Below are 18,073 nucleotides of genomic sequence, written 5' to 3' on the forward strand. Positions count from 1 at the left end.
CCCACTGTAAACAGTGCAGGACACCTTTTGTGCCATTCTCATTTTAATTTGGAGAAAATGCTGATGGAACCTTGGTCCACAGGATTGGTGGAGGTGTGTTGGCAGTTGGACCACCAGGGATACCACTGGTTGACAAAGTCATGGCACAGGTGAAGAAGGTCATAATCAGTTCTTCAGCGAACCCAGGTGAAGCTTTCTGTCTACCTTCTGCATCTCTTCTAGATGAGCAAACACTACTGATTTTTTTTAGTGTTATTGTATTAAAATAATTTTTTTATTATTAAACTTCTGAGGGAGAAAGATAATCCTTGAACCACTACAAATATTTGTTCAATAATGCAAGAAAAGAAAACACAGCACTAGAAGTTAACCTTGCACACCAGACCATGTGGAGACTCTTCAATTCACTGGGAAGCTGATAGCGAATTAGATGCCAATGAAACTGGAAAAAGTTTTGAATTCCGTTTGAGAGAAACCCTGTGCATACCTTTTTTTTTTCTTCTCTGATGTAAAGAAATATGTACCAAACTTTGCCAGTTCTTTCAAATGGAGCTTTTTGGGTGTTTTTGCTAAAAACCCCACCAAATTCAGCCATGGCATTCCTAAAATGCTGAATATAGATCTACGGGGGTTAGTGAAATAGTCTACATCCCAGCTTACTCAGAATGCTTCTGCCATGGACAGAATTTGAGTTCCTTCAACTATTGCTCACAGGATTGTGTTAAAGGTTTTGAAATTTTTGTCCTTTCCATAGTTGATCAGAAGAGGTTTTGGCAAACAAGAGTTGCCAGAATAGTTTATGTAAAGAAAAAGATGTATGTTGTGAAAATAGTAGACAACTGCTGTTCTCATGTATTTATGTTCCTAGATACCCTAAGATGAACTACTGAAACATTAGCAGAGTCTAACTAGGAGCTGCAAGAGGCAATTGTTGACCTGGCGGACAGGCAAGTTTTACACTGCATGTTACACAGAGATAGTGAGGGAGTCCCAGTACAAAATGTACATGAGCCTTTGTAAGATCGATTTCAGAAGGTAAGTTCATGTGTGTTGGGGTGAAATTTGCACCTTCCTTTCTGTCCTCTGCAATTGGTGGCAATGCTAAAACTGGGTAAGAGTTTTTGGAACAGAAATACCCTGAAGTTTCTACAGGAGCTCAAAGGACACCATCAAATTAGCAATCATCTTTGATAAAAAGTCATCCAGCACTAGGTAACTGATAAATGCTTCAAGAAAAGCTTCAAGAAAAGCTTGGGCATCTTTTCTTCATAAAAATGCAAAATATTTGGTATATATACTTGTTTTAATGACTTCATTGTATGCTACACTGTGAAATCTGGTGGAAAAACACTGAACTTGCTATAATAAAGAGAAACCAGCCATTCCAGGTATGTATTAATGACTCTATAGGAAACAATTATATAAATGGTATGCAAAATCTTCTCACAAAAATTATTCCAGGTGACACCTGTGCATTCAACTTGATGTATGAAATCTCCCCTAACATCTGGTGGTACAATGTTAGGTGACTTTTGTGGTGTCTCTGTAGATTGATAGTGCTGGGAGCTATAATGGTTGCTGCTGATTTATAATAGTGTAAGACACTGTTGGGAACATTTCATGCAGGAAGCAGTGTAGGAAGGTGTATGGCAACATGCTACTTGTGTGGGTTGTATAACACATTATCATTGTCTTTGAAAATGATGAAAATTATAGTAGTGTTTTATCCTGTAGTGATCCTTATCACAGTGTTTCTGACATGTTGTGGTCCCTTTGTAGCTTAATAGCTTCTGTTTCTATCACAAGTGGAAAACACAGGCTTCATAGTATATACAAAAATTTGCCTTAAAAATATTATCAGAGTACAGTATTCTCATTTTTTTCCTAATAGTTACTGTAATACTACCTCTACAAAGTGTTGCCAGCAGGTTAAAGGAAGGCAATCTTTCCTCTCAGCTCAGGTGAGGCCACACCTGGAGTGCTGTGTCCAGTTCTGGGCTCCCCAGTACAAGAGAGACATGAATGTACTGGAGAGAGTCCAGCAAAGGGCCCCAAGGATGACAAAAGGACTGAAGCATCTCACCCATGAGGAAAGGCTGAGAGAGTTGGGACTGCCCAGCCTGGAGAAAGAAGGTTCAGGGATATAAAGTCAATGTCTATAAATACCTGAAGGAAGGCTGCAAAGAGGACAGAGCCAGTGGTGCTCAGTGACAAGACCTGGTAACAGGCTCAAACTGAAATGCAGAAAATTATATTTGAACATTAGGAATGCTTTTTTTTTTTTTTCTGTGAGGCTGGTAGAGCACCAGAGGGTGTTCACTGTCTTTATGTCTTCAGCTTGGATAACAAATTTTAACAAGTGTGTACTTTGAAATTCAGTGTGCATTTCTTCTCTCACAATATGATAGTAAGGTAAGTGACTTTGACTTGGATGTTTTGGAAACAGTGCAGAAAAAATAGGGGAGGGAACAATATGTAAATGCATTTCCCCAAATGTTTAACGAGGGCAAACAATTAATTTGCATTACATTAATGCTTTTGACATTAGACTAATTTTTCAGTTTTAACATTTGTTCAAAGTTTAAAATACCCCTCTCTCCCCCTTCAAATATGAGAACAGTGTGAAGTAGGGAATAGGAAGAGGAAAAGTCTTCATATTTTCATTGATGACCAAATGAAACAAAAGATAAATCTAGGTATTCTTTGCAGGCACTTTTTAATTTTTGATCAAGTAAACCAGTTGGTTTTTTTTTTTTAATATCAATGGAACTAAAATAAGGAAACAAGATTGCAGTTTCAGGCTCAGAAATCATTATATTTCTATGCTTTTGTGCTCTTCATGTATTAAAGGTGAATCAAATTATGAATTCCCAGTGGAAGGCCAGCAGTTCAGCTAAAAAACAGGCACCTGCTTAATCCAAGATGATGTGATCATAGGGAGGTGGAAATTAAATACACTACTCCAGCAATAGTTTTCTACAGTGGGATACTTGTGAAGATAAAAGAAAACAAGGACACAACATTGTCATTTGAAGGAGAGTACATCATTTGCCCTAATGAAATTGATTTGCCATGTCCTTTTCCCAGTCAGTACTCAGTTTTTTGGTTTGGGTTTATGTTTCCTTTTTTCTTCCTTTTTTTTTCCCCCACAGGCAAAAAGTAACCATGCTGTAAGTTTATTTTCACAACAAATTTGGAATAATCACCAGAATGTTAGTTCTGGAGTGTTCTCTTTGAGAAAGTTATGCAGTTATTTTTATTTTTCTGCCTGTTCCTCCCGTGTTTTTTCCTTTGTTCAGTTAGTTTTCTGATCTATCTTTCTCACTTAGAGCCAAGCTTTTGAGGTGTGTGTGTGTGCTTTCCAGACCTTCCCACCTCATCAGATCACTTCCAGCTGAACATGGGCCAGTGAGTGGCCAGGCGGCCAAGAAAGTCAATGGCATCCTGGCCTGGATCAGCAACAGTGTGGCCAGCAGCACCAGGGAAGTGATTGTCCCCTAATTCTACCTGGCACTGGTGAGAATTCACCTCAAATCCTGTGTCCGGTTCTGAGCCACTCACAACAAGGACGTTGAGGTGCCTGGAGCACGTCCAGAGAAGGGCAACAGCGCTGGTAAAGGGTCTGGAGCATAAGTTTCATGGGGAATGGCTATGGGAGCTGAGGGTGTTTGGTTTGGAGAAGAGGAGGCTGAGAGATGCCCTTATCACTCTCTGCAACTACCTGAAAGGATGGCGTAGCCAGGTGGGAATTGGTCTCTTCTCCCATGCAAGTGATAAGACAAGAGGAAATGGCCTCAGATTGTGCCAGGGGAGGTTTAGATTAGAGATAAGGAAAAATCTCTTCATTGAAAGTGTTGTTGAACATTGGAACAGGCTGCTTGGGGAAGTGGTTAAGTCAGAATCCCTGGACATATTAAAACGATCTGTATGTGTGGTACTGAGGGACATGGTTTAGCGATTGACTTGGCAGAGCAGGGTAATGGTTGGACTTGATGATCTTGGTGGTCTTTTCCAACATAAATGTTTCCATGATTCTGTGATGTAGCTTGGGGTCCCTCCAATCAGCTGTAACTGCAGGTGCACAGCCAGACAGGAATTCCTCTACTGGGACTTCACATGCCTCACTGCTAGCTCTCTTGCTATTAGCAGCTTAGTATAGTGAACCAAGCTTTATGTCTTATAGCAGCATAAAAGTATATGCCCAATTATTTTGTTATACCTTCCTGTTGTACTTTTAAATGTTTTATAAAGTTTTTAAGCTGCAGGGTACTGTACCTCATGGAAAAAATACTTTGACTTATGCAAATCTGTATATACATTGTGACCTGAATATCCAAAAGAAAAAGGCATCTCCATAAAAAGATCATCAGTCAAGACAGAAAAAAACAGGGCAGACTGAAGCTCTGACTATAAACAAACAAACCAAAACATCTACTCAAATTGCAACCAAAATGCAGGTGTGGTTACTGCTGATATTTCTACCTGTGACTTCACTTTTTTGTTTTCATTAGTAAACAAATGCACATTTGCAACTCTTATTCCCATTACTTAGTATTTTTGTCATGTGTTCTATTCCTGCATTCCCAACTAAGAGAAAATAAAGCTTTTGTAAAAAGGATTGTGGACAGATTAAAAACCCTTGAAGCATACTAGATAGATTTTGTAGGGTTATAGGAAGCTAAAACCATTGTTTTATTTGAAACTCACTCAAGACCTACGGACTTTTAAAGGTCTGTCTTTTGAAGAGTTACACCTGCTGTGTGGACAGAAATTTTGGAGGGTGAGTAGCTTTATGGAGAGTGATTTGTATTTCAAATACGCTATTTGAAAGCCTCCAGAAAGCTTAGAACAGCACAGACCGATTCTGTGTGCACTGTGTAGGTCTCAGCTCTTGGAAGCATGTTCTGCTGAGCAGACTATGGGCAGTATCTATATAACCTAATACCTCCTGGAAAGGAAATATGAACTGCTGTTTGCACTAATGCTTTCCTATGCCTTGAAGGTAAAGAAGGTACTTCTATATGACTGCCAGATGAGCCCATTCATGGGTTATTTGAAGTAGTAAAACAGGTCAGTTTGTCAAGGCTGGGTGTTCATGGAAGGAACAGTTAGATGTATCTTCAGCTGACTTTAAAAAGCAGTTACCATGTTTAGCAGTATCCCCCAGACAAGGTCTCGGGGTAAAAAAGACTGTAGACAAGAATGATGAGTTTGAAAATTCAGTTTTTCAATGTATGGGAGTTTTTTTGATGGTTGCAGTTACCCAAGAGAATAAAGATTTTTGAAAAACCCTAAAACTCCAAGCAGTGACAAAAGTAACTTTCCTTACATGTGTTGTAACCTGTTCAGTTATGAAAAATAGCTTTCAAACTCCAAATTCTTTGTTCCTTTTTATTCTGGATGACTTTTTGCATTTTTCTTAACTTTGTTAATAAAAATTGTGTACTGGGCCTCTATGATAACACATTTTTCCAGTGCGAAAAAGGACTCTTCCTTTTATTTCCTGTGCAGTTTCATAGAATGATGAGTGCCTCAGCTTTGTTTGGAGAGGACACTTACAGCACTTTAACTTTTTCATTTTATTTAAAGATAAGCATATTTCTAAATATTCTGGTTTTTTTCACTGGGCTATGGCATTTTTTTTCCTCTATTATAATTAGGCTATGCCTTTTCTTGCATTGTATTTCATATTGCATCCTTTGGTCCTAGATTCATGTATTACTTTCTCTCACTATGCTGTGTTTTCTACTTCCTATTTTCACACACTGTTGTGCTTTGCAGCTTTAGTGCATACACTTCTGCTGTCTTCAGCTGTTTCTTTTTGCCTATTTCATATATGCTTTCATTCCTGAGCATTTGTATGGGAGTCTCAGAGATTCCCTCAAGTTCAATGGCCCCAAGAAGATAAAAGCCTGGCTTTAAGTAATAAGCCAACTCCATTCTTATTGAAGTCTAAGAAAAATCTACATGATGCCTTGCTTTGCATCTTCTTCCTTTCTGCCATCAGTCACTGCTGGTCTTTGCTGAAACTGAAGCGTCCCTGTCTGCTGGTCTCTGTGCATTCTTTGGCATGTAGGAGGTAACTCACTGTACCCTGGTCATTACTTTGTGTGTGTAACACAGCTTCATGTGTGTAAGAAGCCATGTAATTTGGTCAGACTTGGCAGAGCTGTAAAAAGTACAGAGGATGCTCACTCTTGCGTTATCACCTCTCCTCTTTCACCATCTTCCTGGCTTGCTCTGACACTTGGAAACTGTGACCACTGCTGCTGCCACCTCTGAGATTTTGGGCTTATTTGTTCTGGAATAGGATAGACATGGTGAGAGCTGAGCAATTCTCTACTATACCTGTTTCTGTTGCTGCTGACAGTAATATAAAGCAGGAACGCTGCGTAATCAAGCAAGGTTGTTACTCAAAATGGTCAAAAAGAGCAGTGTTTCCCTTTCTTGTCTGCATTTCTACCTGAAAAAACATCTTTTCTCTCTTAATATTTTTTGGGCTTTGTGTTTTTGTACCACTTTAATCTAACTTACACCAGGCCCTGAATTTTGTAATTGCTTATGATGTGCTCAATTGGGTAGATATAAGCAATATACCTTAAGTTTTATGGGTAAAATAAAGCATGTGCATAAACATGCTTTAAAATGTATAGGAATTCAGTCCAAACTTGGCTATAACACACAACAGCCTCAAAGAAGAGCTGCTGAAGGTCATGCTGAGTTCCCTATCACACGTGCAAAAACTTTCATATATATTCTGAAATGTGTTTTTAGAGCTGAGCTGTATGTATTCTGTCAGGATTACACTTGCTTTACAGGGGAGGACTGAGTTCCACGTCCTCCCTCAGGCTTTTTTCAAGTCGAGCCCCGGGCATGAAGGTCAAACGGGACAGCTTAGTCCCCTGCATCCTTACAGGTCCGTGCCGCTTTCGCCTTCTCGGCCTGTCAGCAAGTTCCTATCACCACCCGGCGAACTCTCACACTTGGCGGAGCTGCTCGTGTTTTGAATGGAAGCCCCAAGGGCACCTGCAGCCCAGGTACAGCCGGGGGTGGTCTGGCGCAGGTAGGCGGGCCGGAGGCTGGCACGGCGGGAGGAGCAGCTCTGCCGCGGCCACCCACGCGTCACCCCATCCCGGGGCTCCGGGCGCGTCCCCCGCCGGCTGCCCGGGCTCCCTCCGCCGCCGCCAGCTTCAACGCGGCAGGGGCGGCGGGGTCCGCATGGCTCCATAAACACGGGCGGGCTCCGAGGGGCGGCGGGGCCGGGCCGGGCGCCGCCGCAGTAGGACGCGCTGGCGGCGTGGGACCGCCCTTCTCCCTTCTCCCCTCCCTCCTCCCGCCGCCGGCAGGGGAGGCCGGGCCGGCGGGGCCCACGTGCGCGGCGCCCGGGAGCCGGAGGAGCGGCGCTGCCATGTGTTTCCGCGGGCGAGCGGCCGGCCGGGGCAGCGCCTGAGCGCCCCCCGCCCGCGATGCTGCGGGGCGCCGCGGGGCTCTGCGCGACGCGGCCGCCCGCCGTGCCCTCGCCGCCTCCCCCTCCATGAGCGCCTCGGCGGCCCCCGTCAGGCTGATGCCCGGCGGGCACCCGGAGCAGGCGGCCGCCTGCGCCCCAGCCGCGGGCTCGGCTCCCGACCGGAGCAGCCCTGCCGCCGCCGTGCCCGGCGGTCCCGCGCCCGCCGCCGCCACGCCGCTGTGCCCGGCGGCCGTCCCCGCGGGGACCCCGGTGGCCCCGGGTGCCGCTACTGGTGTCCCGCGGCCGGTGGCGCCCAAGGGGCCCCCCACCGCCACCCTGCAGCTGCCGGCCAACTTGCAGCTGCCCCCAGGTGAGTGATCCCTGCCGGGCTGCCCCAGCTGCGGGCACGTCCCGTGTCGCGACTTCCCGGCGTGTCGCGGTCGTCGCTGCCGGGGGACCGGTGGGCAGGACGGGGAGCTCACCGCGCTGCCCTTGCTGCTGGAGGCGAGCCGTGGCGAAGGACGGGCAGGGCGGCGGGGGTGGTGGTGATGGTGGCGGTGATGGTAGTGGCGGTGTGTGTTCCGCGGGCTGGTTGTCTGCCCCAAACTTGTGGGAACCGGCGTGTGTGTCTGCCTTGCAGGGCATTGGCAGTGTGACTGCGTTCAGTCGGGTAGCGCTGGGGATGCTTGCAGCCTGTCTGGAGGATGGATCTGGAAGTCTCTGGATAACGGCAACTTCTTTGCTGGATAGCACGAGGAGGAAGACGAGTAACCAAAAACTCGCTGGCCAAGTTACCGTAATATGTGACTTGAAAACGACTGCTCGAGCCTTTCGTGGAGGTTGGATGGAGGAGTATCTCGGGAGGGGGCTGTGAGCGTGGGTAGGCACTGCAGAGCGACTCCCGTAACTCACGGTGCGGGTCGGGCTGCCCGCGCTCCCCTCCCACCAGGCAGTCCCGCGGGAACTCTTGTCACTGGCACAGCCAGGCGGATGGGACTGCCCGTGGAACAAAATACTGCCGTGCCTGAGGAGGGCAGAGTTGAAAGTTCATTACGTGTTGCTCCTTGCAACGCTTTTTTCCTGTAAAACCTGTGTGGGAAACGTGAGTTCAGAGAGATACCACCCTTTACAGAGGTGCTTCCTATAGTAGCAGCAAAAATATTATCACAGAAATTGCACAGTGCTGATACAGACAGCTTAATACTTTGGATAGCAGCAGGGGGTTAGCCAGGGCTTCTCCCTGCACTTTCTCTTCAGAGGAAGATGCTGTTGGTTCTGAACTTCCCACTTCTCCCTGTTGAGCTGCATTTAAATGCTATTTTTTTAAATAAAAGTGAGTTTGCTTCCATGGGTTTTGGTCTCGCTCTGTTGAGACCCCAAGATATGTAATGACTTTATTGCTGTTTGATGCTATAATTATTTCCTGCCAGGACATTTCTGTTGTTGGAGCATCTGTTGCAATTACTTTCAGGTCGGATATTGCTGAAAAGGGTGACTGGTTTTACAGTAATCCCTGTGCTGGTAGCGCATATTTGCCTTTTTTTTCCTTTCCTCATTTTTTTTTAAGTCCCAATGTCTTTATCAAAGATATGCACCTCCCAAGGAGATATATAATGCTAATTAAACAAAAGTCTTTAGTCAGTCAGTTTCACTGTAGATTTCCCAGCACTCATGACGCTGTAATGTCTGGGTAGTCAGCAGTCAAAGATGAGTCTAAATCCTTTGCCAACTTTCCTCTGAAATAAACCATGATGGAAATATATTAGCTTTTTGTAGCAGGGCTCCCCACCTATTCAAGTTTTGTATCTAATATTTTTGCTTTCTGAAATGTGTTGACATTCAGTTAAATACCTTTCTGTGAAGGTGAATGCTCATGTGAGTTGCCTGCAGTTTGGGAACTACAAGTTAGCAAAACTTAGGGGTTTTTTGTAGTGCCTTAGGTTTGATTACATCCAGGTATACTGTTGAATGTCATCTGACTTGAATTGTGGTAGTAGGCAGATGTAACAAAAGTAGTATTACTCTTCAGTTGCATCAGCTTGTTCTCCTTGCTTCTGGGACAAGGCAGTCTTTGTATCAGAAGTTCAGAGGTGGTGGCACTGTGCAGCATTGTAAATTAAAATAACTGTATGGACTTTAGGGCTTCAGAGGAAACACAGATGTCAGATTTCAAATGGATCAAAGTTTCAGGGAAACTTGTCTAAGTAATTGTTGTAAGGTTATATAAAAATGCATTCTGTCTTCAGTAAGTGTTAGTATTTTACCACTGTCTTCTAGGTGGGTTAAATTTTTAATTAATAATAAAAAATGCAAGATGAATAGCATTTAAGTACAAGTGTTAGCATCATTAAAAAAAGAAAGTGGGATAAACCACCAAATTCTTTGGCTTGGAAAGTTTGTATTTCAAATAAAGTGCCAAATCTAGCCATACAGGATGAAATACAGAAGGGAAAATGCGCTTAGGTTTAAAATCATGGCATTCAACTTTTGTGGCACCTCCTAAGAAAAAATGCATACAGAAAACATCCTTCCCTTGAGTTTCAAAGGGAAATATTTGAGGTGGCTTATTTTGAGGGAGGCTGGACAGCATTGCCCTTACTGGTCATCCTGAGTAACTCATAACCTGCTTGTGGCCTGGAATGGGCATTGTTTCTAAAGCCAGGAGGTGGGAAAGGCAGATGACAGGTATGATTTCTCATGTCTCTGAGCACAGATTGGCCATATGCCAAGTGCCTCTTTCTGTCTGGTTACCCAGCAAAGATCACTGAACTTTGAAAGTTCTCCTGGTCTTGAAGGACACAGACTTGCTCGTGAGTAACAAGGGTTTTTTTCATCACCTTCCTATGATTTCCTCTACAAAGTGCTGGTTTTCAGCGAAGCAGCCAGCTGTCAGAGCAGTGCTGCTGGTGCCCAACACCATCCTCCTGAACCAGTCCATCCCTGGCTGACCACCACTGAGGGCTTAGCACGCAGCAGGACTCCAGCTGGTCTGACTTCAGGGTTTGGGTTTGGTCTTTGGACTGTGCATACCATCAGCTCTTAGACTGAATGGTTGGACTGTGTCCTCCCAAATGAAGGAAGTTTGTGTGATCTGCCAAAGGGACCTTTCCTCAGTTTCCCTCTTTGTTGACAAGAACACGCTAGCAGCATTTCAGAAGGATTTGCATGTAGACTCGTGTGAGTCTGCAGAGAGCAGACTGGCATGGTGAGTGCAGTGCTGCCCCTGTCCTGAGCTCAGTGTGGCCTGTGCTGATCTTGAAACATCTCACGTCATGGACCATCTGCTTAACCAGGAATTGTGTCCTTGGTTAACCTGAGCTTAGTGTTGGGGGGAGAAATGGATGGGCTATGCTATTGAACAGGAGGAGAGAGGTGGGAAGTGGAAGGAGTGACAAGGGCTGTGACAAATGTCTATAGTTCACCTTAGTGTCTTTGGGGCTCACACTGCTTTGGAGAAGTGGACGGTGGAAAAAGAGCATAAAATGAGCAAAAAGAATGTTGTTTCTTGGTTTTCTTGTTTACTTTTCTTGAACTTAGATTTTTATCACTTCTGTGTCTGTACTTTCGGTGTATCACTGGCCCTGGAATGCTCATTCAAAGCAGGTGTTTAAAGGACAATTAGCAGATATATCAGCTTCTTTTTTGGTGGGATAAAAAAGGACAGAACTGAATCAGATGCCAGGGATGCTCCATTGTTACCTTCAATCTGCTTAGAGCAGGGAAGCTCTTCGAAAACTTCACCTTATGCCACTCTGCTGCTTACAGGGCTGTGGCAGCAGCTGCCATCACTCTTCACTGTAGCATTGGAAGCCTCTGGTGTGTGTATTTCTGTTTTATGCCTGCCATTATTGCTAACACCAGTGGGCCTGAGCAAGCACAGTATCAGCAAAGAGAAGATGCCCTGAGTGTGCTGTAATTTCACTAGCAATGTGGTGCAAGACATGGTCTCTGTATAAGGTTTCCTTTGCACCTGACTTAGAGGGGAACAGCAGCAGGTACAGCTTCCTGGTTTCTGTTTGCAGCTCAGTTGTCTTTGTTTGGATGTTTTGCCTTGTCTGAGGGAGGTTTTCCACTGCCTGCAGCTTATCTAGGCTGACAGCAGTAACTTCAGAAAGCACAGCCACTGTTTGTGTCAGGTGGCTGGGGCTGTGTGGCAAGAGGCAGGCAGGCAGCGCAGGGACTCCTGTGGGTGGGAAGGAGAGAACTGGTGTGGGTATTCCAAAACTGCAGTGGGATGGTATGGAGCCTGGTCTTGTTGGGTTTCTCTTAATTGGATATAAAACTAAGGTAACCTGAAGAGGTGAGGGCTGATAAACATCTGGATGCTACTGCCTTCTGCTTTCGAATTTGACCTAATACGTCTCACGCAAAGTGCTGCGAATCTCCCTCTTCATGTTAGAGTTGTTGTTTTTCAGTGGTAAAAAAATGAGGAATTCAATATTTTCATATTTGTATCTGGTCCTTTGCTTTAGAATAGGAGGAAGAGCTGATTTTAAAATACTTCTTAGTTTATATTATGTTTGAGTAGGAGTAGGCTGTCTAAGATTTCTTGTTTCAACAGGCAGAAACCCCTAGAAATTCCTTTGAAGTTTGCAGTTTCTGGATGTTGATAATCCCATGAAGTCTGAGCATAGTACTTGTGCTTAGACCAGTAGGGGCTAAATAATCGATGATTGTAACCTTTTGTATCCCAATAATGTTCTGTTCAGTAGGCTTCTTGGGATGGATTCTCTGCAGACTTCTCATTTCACATTAGGTGACACCAATCAACTTTTTTTTTTTTTTTCCCTGAGGAAGGGTCAACAGAGCTTTGGCAGACCTGAAGAACTAAGTCAAACTTAAGTAATAGCAAGGAAATGTCTTCTGCTGTAACCAGTTGAAATTTCAGCTGCACTGTAGGGCTTGATTTTGCTTTCAGGATTCTGTGTGTCTAGCAAAATAATGCCTTCATATCATTAAGTGCACAGCCATGTGGAAATTAAGATTTAAATCTTGGCAGAAGATGTAAAGCTAATGTCTAGATTTATGGTTTTCCAACACACAGGAAGAAAAGAAAAGATGCATTCTGAATTCTGAAGCATGGAAATATGATGCCCAGTAAAATTAATGTTACATGGTGTTCAGATTTTGCAGTCAATTGGAGTGTATTGCAAAGACTTACAGCTACAGTTTGGGGAATAGTACATTTTTTTTAATTCTTAGAAGAGAGAGAATGTGAGCCTGACTTGTGTTGCTTTTGCAGCATTTAAAGGACCTTTCAGCTTGTAGCAGTAAAAATAGCATCATCCACACACAAGTGACAGCTGGAAGAAACACTAATTATGTTTCAGAATTCTTTTTTCCAAAGATGCTGATAAAAACTGGGTAAGACCATGTGTTGTTATTCTGAGTAGTTGCAATATCAGGTTTTTTAAATCATTTTAGAGAACCAGGTATTTGTTATGCCGCGTGATTGCAATCTGTGGTGTGCCTAGTGGGTGGGATTGTATTTACAGTTGCATATGCAAGTTTTGCTGTAAATTGCAACGCTTCTGGTAACTATCAGAGGTGAATAATTAGTACTGCATTAACCATTTAGACAAAACTGAAAGGCAAATACTTTTTCCGGAATTCTCTGTGCATTAAGCTACTTTTGTAAAAACTGATGATGTCAGAAGAAAAGCAAGTATATTTTGCAAAATGGAGAAGATTGCCGTAGGTGTTTTTAAGTGTCTTACTGTTCAAATTGTCAGGATTAGGGTTTGTTTTGCCCTCTGGATCACCTTCAGAACAAAGTCCACTAACGGATCTTTTCCACCAGTGTCTTGAGGAAATGATCTCTGATTGCAACTGAAGCAGAGTAGGAATGGCAATAGATGGGAAGATCCTTGTTGCTAATGACCATATCTAGGATCTATAAAGGCTGGTGAACCAGTTAAGCTTTTAGTGATCTTACTGTGCTGTACGATGATATGGTAACACTTAATTTTCATAGCTCATGTTTGCAGACTTCTTCCAGTGCACGCTTCCAGTTTGGTGGAGGCAAAGGAGATGCTTTCGTTACTACTGGATGCTCCTAGGAGATGCCTGGGAAATTGGAGTTCTGTGGGTGGATGTCCAGGCTAGATTAACGACTGGGTGAAACAGCATGCCCTGGCGGGCACAGCACCTGAAGACTTGCCCTGGCAGCTTGCCCAGTGGCATTTGCCACCTAGTCCCAGTGGAGCCCTGGGATCCTGGTCCAGCTGGCTGATGGGTGCTGTGTTACCAGGCAGGCTCAGTGGGGCAGCCAGTGTTCTCTGTTGAAGGGGGTAAGTGCAGTCAGAACACCTTTATACATGGCTTGCATACTAGGCACTTGACAAATATCATACAGTTCTGGTGAAAGTTCCCACAATATCTGTGTAGACAGAAGCTAATGCTTCCCATGAAGGTTTTTCTGTCTTCTGCAATAATTTTTGTTAGCTCCATCACAAAGGGAGCAAGGTGGTGATCACTGTTAAAATTCAGTGTTGATCCCTTGTTTGCAAGTGAAAAGCCATCCAGCTGAGGAGTGAATTTGTACTTTTAGAAGAAAGGAAGTGGAATTCAACTTTCTGCTGGTCCCCAAGTCAGCAACAAGGAAACAAGTGTCCTATTGTAAAATCAATCTGAATTAACTGACTTGATTCTCCTCTTATTTAAAGGAGACAGAGATTTAAAGGGGACTGATCTTGTCCTTTGTTAGAACACTACCAAGACACCAATGATGTTTTTAGCAACTCTTGGTTTAAAGTTAAGATTTGTGGTTCAACACTTCAGCTTCAGATTTCTCTGTAACAGCTTAATGGCTGTTCCAGAAATGCAAGTGCAGGCTACTGGCATACCTTCTGGTCCTTAGAAAGCCATGTGCTGTATATATATGGCTGCAGTGTGCCTAGCATATAACTTGCTATTTAAAGAATTTCACTCCGGTGAATACTAGGAGTACACAGGAGGATGTGGTGTAGAGACTCAGTGCTTCTTTGAGTGCAGTAGGAATTGTCTCAAGAGTAAGGAAGTGTCACTTTGCTCCTTTGAGATACTATTTCACTGCCATCAGCTGAGTCCTCTGCAAATATTTGAAGCTCCTGGATGAGGTAATTTGGGTCCTGGAGAGCACTCAAGTCAGATCATCTTGGCTGTAGACAATCTTAGAACTGTCTGATTACTCAGATAGGAAAGCAACCAAGCCTCAAGGTGCAAAGTTGCAAACCACAAAGATGCGATGGGGAAATGCTGATGGGAAATGATCCCAGTTGCTGAAAGGTGTGGCCCAAGGACAAGAGCTAGATATTATCACAATATCAAATAAGGCTCTGCCTTGTGGTACACAGCATTGGCTGGGAATCCCCTATGCCTACACTCAATAAAAACAACATCTGTTGGGATTCAAGTGTAATAAACATGCTCTGAATCCAAATAGAAACAGTAGTGCCATCTTGTAACTATGCCCAGAAAACTTGCTGGTTATTTACATCCCCTCCAAGTATCATTGCAATGTCCAGATTTTCTTTAGATGGTTGATATGTACATCTGTTGCTTGTTAAAAAAAAAAAAATCCCAAATATTTAACTACCCTTGCAATGAGTACCGTTTTGCTTAAGAGTTCTACCATAACTGTAAAATTGTGTGGCTGTAAATGTATTCTCAAGGAAAGAAGCTCAACTGTGTGTGCAGTCGAGAGCTCTTAACACTGAAACGTAGGCCCATATTCTGTGAAAAGGCATCAGCACTAGGGGGCCCAGTTGCTAGACTGTTAAACAGATATCCATATGGGCACCAAAATGCATTGATGAGCAGCTAGTCTCTCCAACAGCTTGGATAGGACTTGCTGGTTGAGCAGTGTGTGAAACTTGGCTTCAGATTTTTGCGGGTTTAGCACTTAGTGTGTAGTTCCTGGAAGAAGGGAGGGAGAGGGGACTTCGTTTACACTCTTGAAAAAGATGTGTGGTGTCTGTTATTCCAGACTGTTTGAAACAATAGGATATCAGAGTCTGCTCCATCCTGCCTGCAGAGACAGCATCATACCTTTCCTGGCTCCCTGTGCTTGGAAAGGCTGTGTCTGTGCTGGGTGTCTCAGGAGCTGGTGCCTGCTGTTAGCATGGAAAGGTGCTTAGCCAGAGAAAGGTTGGAGTTACTGGAAGCAGCAGCCTTTGCTGGGACTGTAAGCCCCATGAGCTGTTAGTGTGACAGCGTTGTGGATACATGGTGGTGGTTTAACACACTGCTCACAGCAACCCAGAAGGTCTGGGAAACATTAATGTTGTCAGCTGGACAGTGATGTCTGTGAGGAAAGCTGGTCACTGGCTTTGAGAAGGTGAGATGTCAGACATCACCCCTCAAAACTGTAGGCCAGAGTCTACATTAATCTGTAGTGCAGTTGGCAAAGATGCAATCAACGTCTTTAAAGAATGTATGGGTGTAACATTGTGTTGTATTTTATTTAGACTGTGTTCTGTTGTAGCATGAAAGAATATGGGGATTATGCCCTTGAATTTTTTTCTCCTGACATGGAAATTTATGATTTCCATATCATAAAGCAAAGCAAGGTGTCTTTCATTGGAATTCAAAATCTGACATCTCACTGTGACTCTGCAATATCTACATGCTAGTCACTGGTCCTGAGCCATTGCTATAAAGACCCATTAGTTTAGAAGCTTCCCTGGAACAAAGGGAAAGAGCAGAGAGGGTGATTTCTAAGATCTGTAATTATTTAGTTTGTGAAACAAAATGTGAATGGAATTAATTGGTTGAGGATGTGTGGTGAGGCAGTAGCAGTACTTGATTATGGGTTGGGCATTGCTGAATTCTTCTTACATCAATTAGAATTGGCTTCCAAAAGTTGGAATGATTTGTTGTATGGAGTAAAATGTTTTGTGGGTGTAGTGTGGATGCTGAACAACTTGTCTTGACCCCATACAGTGTAGATGAGCCCTCTACTCTGCTTATCTGGGAAATCTAAGAACAGCCACAGTTTTTTTTTTTTTTCCCAAGAAAAGCCCAAAACAGGTGATCTTTATTACTTCACAGAAGAAATACAATTGAAATCAGTTGTATTTAAGAATAGAAGTTAGAGATTGGGAGTTATTATTGGGAGCCTGTGGTGAGGTAGCTTTGTGTACCCTCTAGATCTTTGTTGTAGTTTCTTTCCTAAGATAGTGAAAAGCACAGCTAGATGTTGCCTCCAAATTGGTCTGTTGTCCTTGTTTCTTCATCTCCATTATAGAAATTTGTAGTAGACCTCTAGGAAAACTCAAGTACCGAGTGAGGGTCATGGGGAGTAAGTAGTCCTCCTGCATGCACTACAGACCATACTTCATCTGATAACATCACAGCCCCAGCATATTAGAAGGGTTATGTAAGTCAGGTAAAAGTTAAGTTACTGTCTTTCATAGTATTTCATTAACACTTTGTGCCTCTTTAGCACTCTTTTTCAACTAATCTATGACATAATGCACCTTGATACAATCACTGCCTGAATAGTCTGTGTCTCTAATAATGCCTTTTTTTGGTCTGTCTTATTCAGTCCTGTAATGTGTTTTCAAAACTTAAAAGGGACCTGTTCTGTAGGGCTCAATAAATGGGGTTAAAGAGGAAAAAACCATACTTTTTTTCCCTAAAGAATGGCTTTAGAGCTAAAAACTCTATTCAAAGCTGTTGCATGGATTACTAGTGTTTGGCTTTTTATTTTCCAAATTTTTAATGATCCTAAATAGTCAAAGAAACTTAAAACCAATATTCTTTTAAAATTGCCACTTAGTGTCCTATTAAAACATCCCCTTTAAAGTTAGGTCTTACCTTGAATAACTGCCTTAAAAGCTATTTTTTTATTTTGAGTAGCTCAGTGAAAGAATGGGATTTGTTTAGAAACAGAGAGCTCTGACACATTACTGTTGTTTTAAAACATTTTTGTTGTTCAGTTGCTGATTTGGAAGTCTTATTGAGCCTTGTTGTTGGTGTTAAAGTGCACTTCACTGAGGCTGGCAGCATATCTGATGCAGGCACTCCTTGTTTTGAATTAAGCTAAATTTACCCTTCTTTGAAAGCAGCTTTTGTAACTTGTGTTCTCTTAAATGAGTTTGGTCTCATTGTGGTTGGTTTTTGCTTGTATTTTATTTTAGGAACAAAAGACTTCTTTCCATTTCCTCACGTTATTCCCTAGCCAGCAGCTCCCAAGAGCTGTTTGGTTGAGCAGCTGGGTTAGAAACCATGTAATGGAAGTGGTGGCTTAACTTGACAACTTCAGCTTCAGGTATAACAGCATAAGGTGTATCTCCACTGGAGCACAAATGACATCTGGTTCATCTCAGGAAATTTCTGGGTGAAATTCCCCTTCAGAAATGGCCTCAGGCTTGTCTTACAGGGTGGAAGTTGCCCTTATGGTGGGATGTTTTTAGCATACATTCAGTTGGCAGCACAGCTTTATGTTAACAACGTTGTGGTTTCCTTAACGCTATTCCCTGAAATACAGTGAAGCCCTTGCAGGTGGCATTACATACAGTGGCATAAACAGATCTCTGCTGTCATCCCACATTTCTTGTTCATGTCTCCAGTGAGGTTTTGGTGCTATCTAGTTAAAATGCAGAGATACCTGGACGCTGCTCCTCCTGCTAATCTGTGTTTCTT

General features: G+C 43.3%; 1 protein-coding gene across 2 annotated transcripts in view; it reads left to right on the top strand.

Annotated features, from left to right (window-relative positions):
- The first annotated feature begins 7,521 nt into the window (after nucleotides 1–7,521).
- Nucleotides 7,522–18,073, top strand: part of TAF4B (TATA-box binding protein associated factor 4b) — a 94,655-nt gene continuing 84,103 nt past the window's right edge. For both annotated transcript variants that reach the window (XM_085052719.1, XM_085052718.1), the window contains exon 1: nucleotides 7,522–7,817. In XM_085052719.1, coding sequence (XP_084908845.1) covers nucleotides 7,535–7,817 — 283 coding nt within the window. In that variant the 5' untranslated portion in view covers nucleotides 7,522–7,534. The remainder of the gene's footprint in view (nucleotides 7,818–18,073) is intronic.

This window comes from Lichenostomus cassidix, chromosome 2, assembly GCF_008360975.1.
Source record: "Lichenostomus cassidix isolate B80296 chromosome 2, HeHo_3.0, whole genome shotgun sequence".
Taxonomy (NCBI): Eukaryota; Metazoa; Chordata; class Aves; order Passeriformes; family Meliphagidae; genus Lichenostomus; species Lichenostomus cassidix.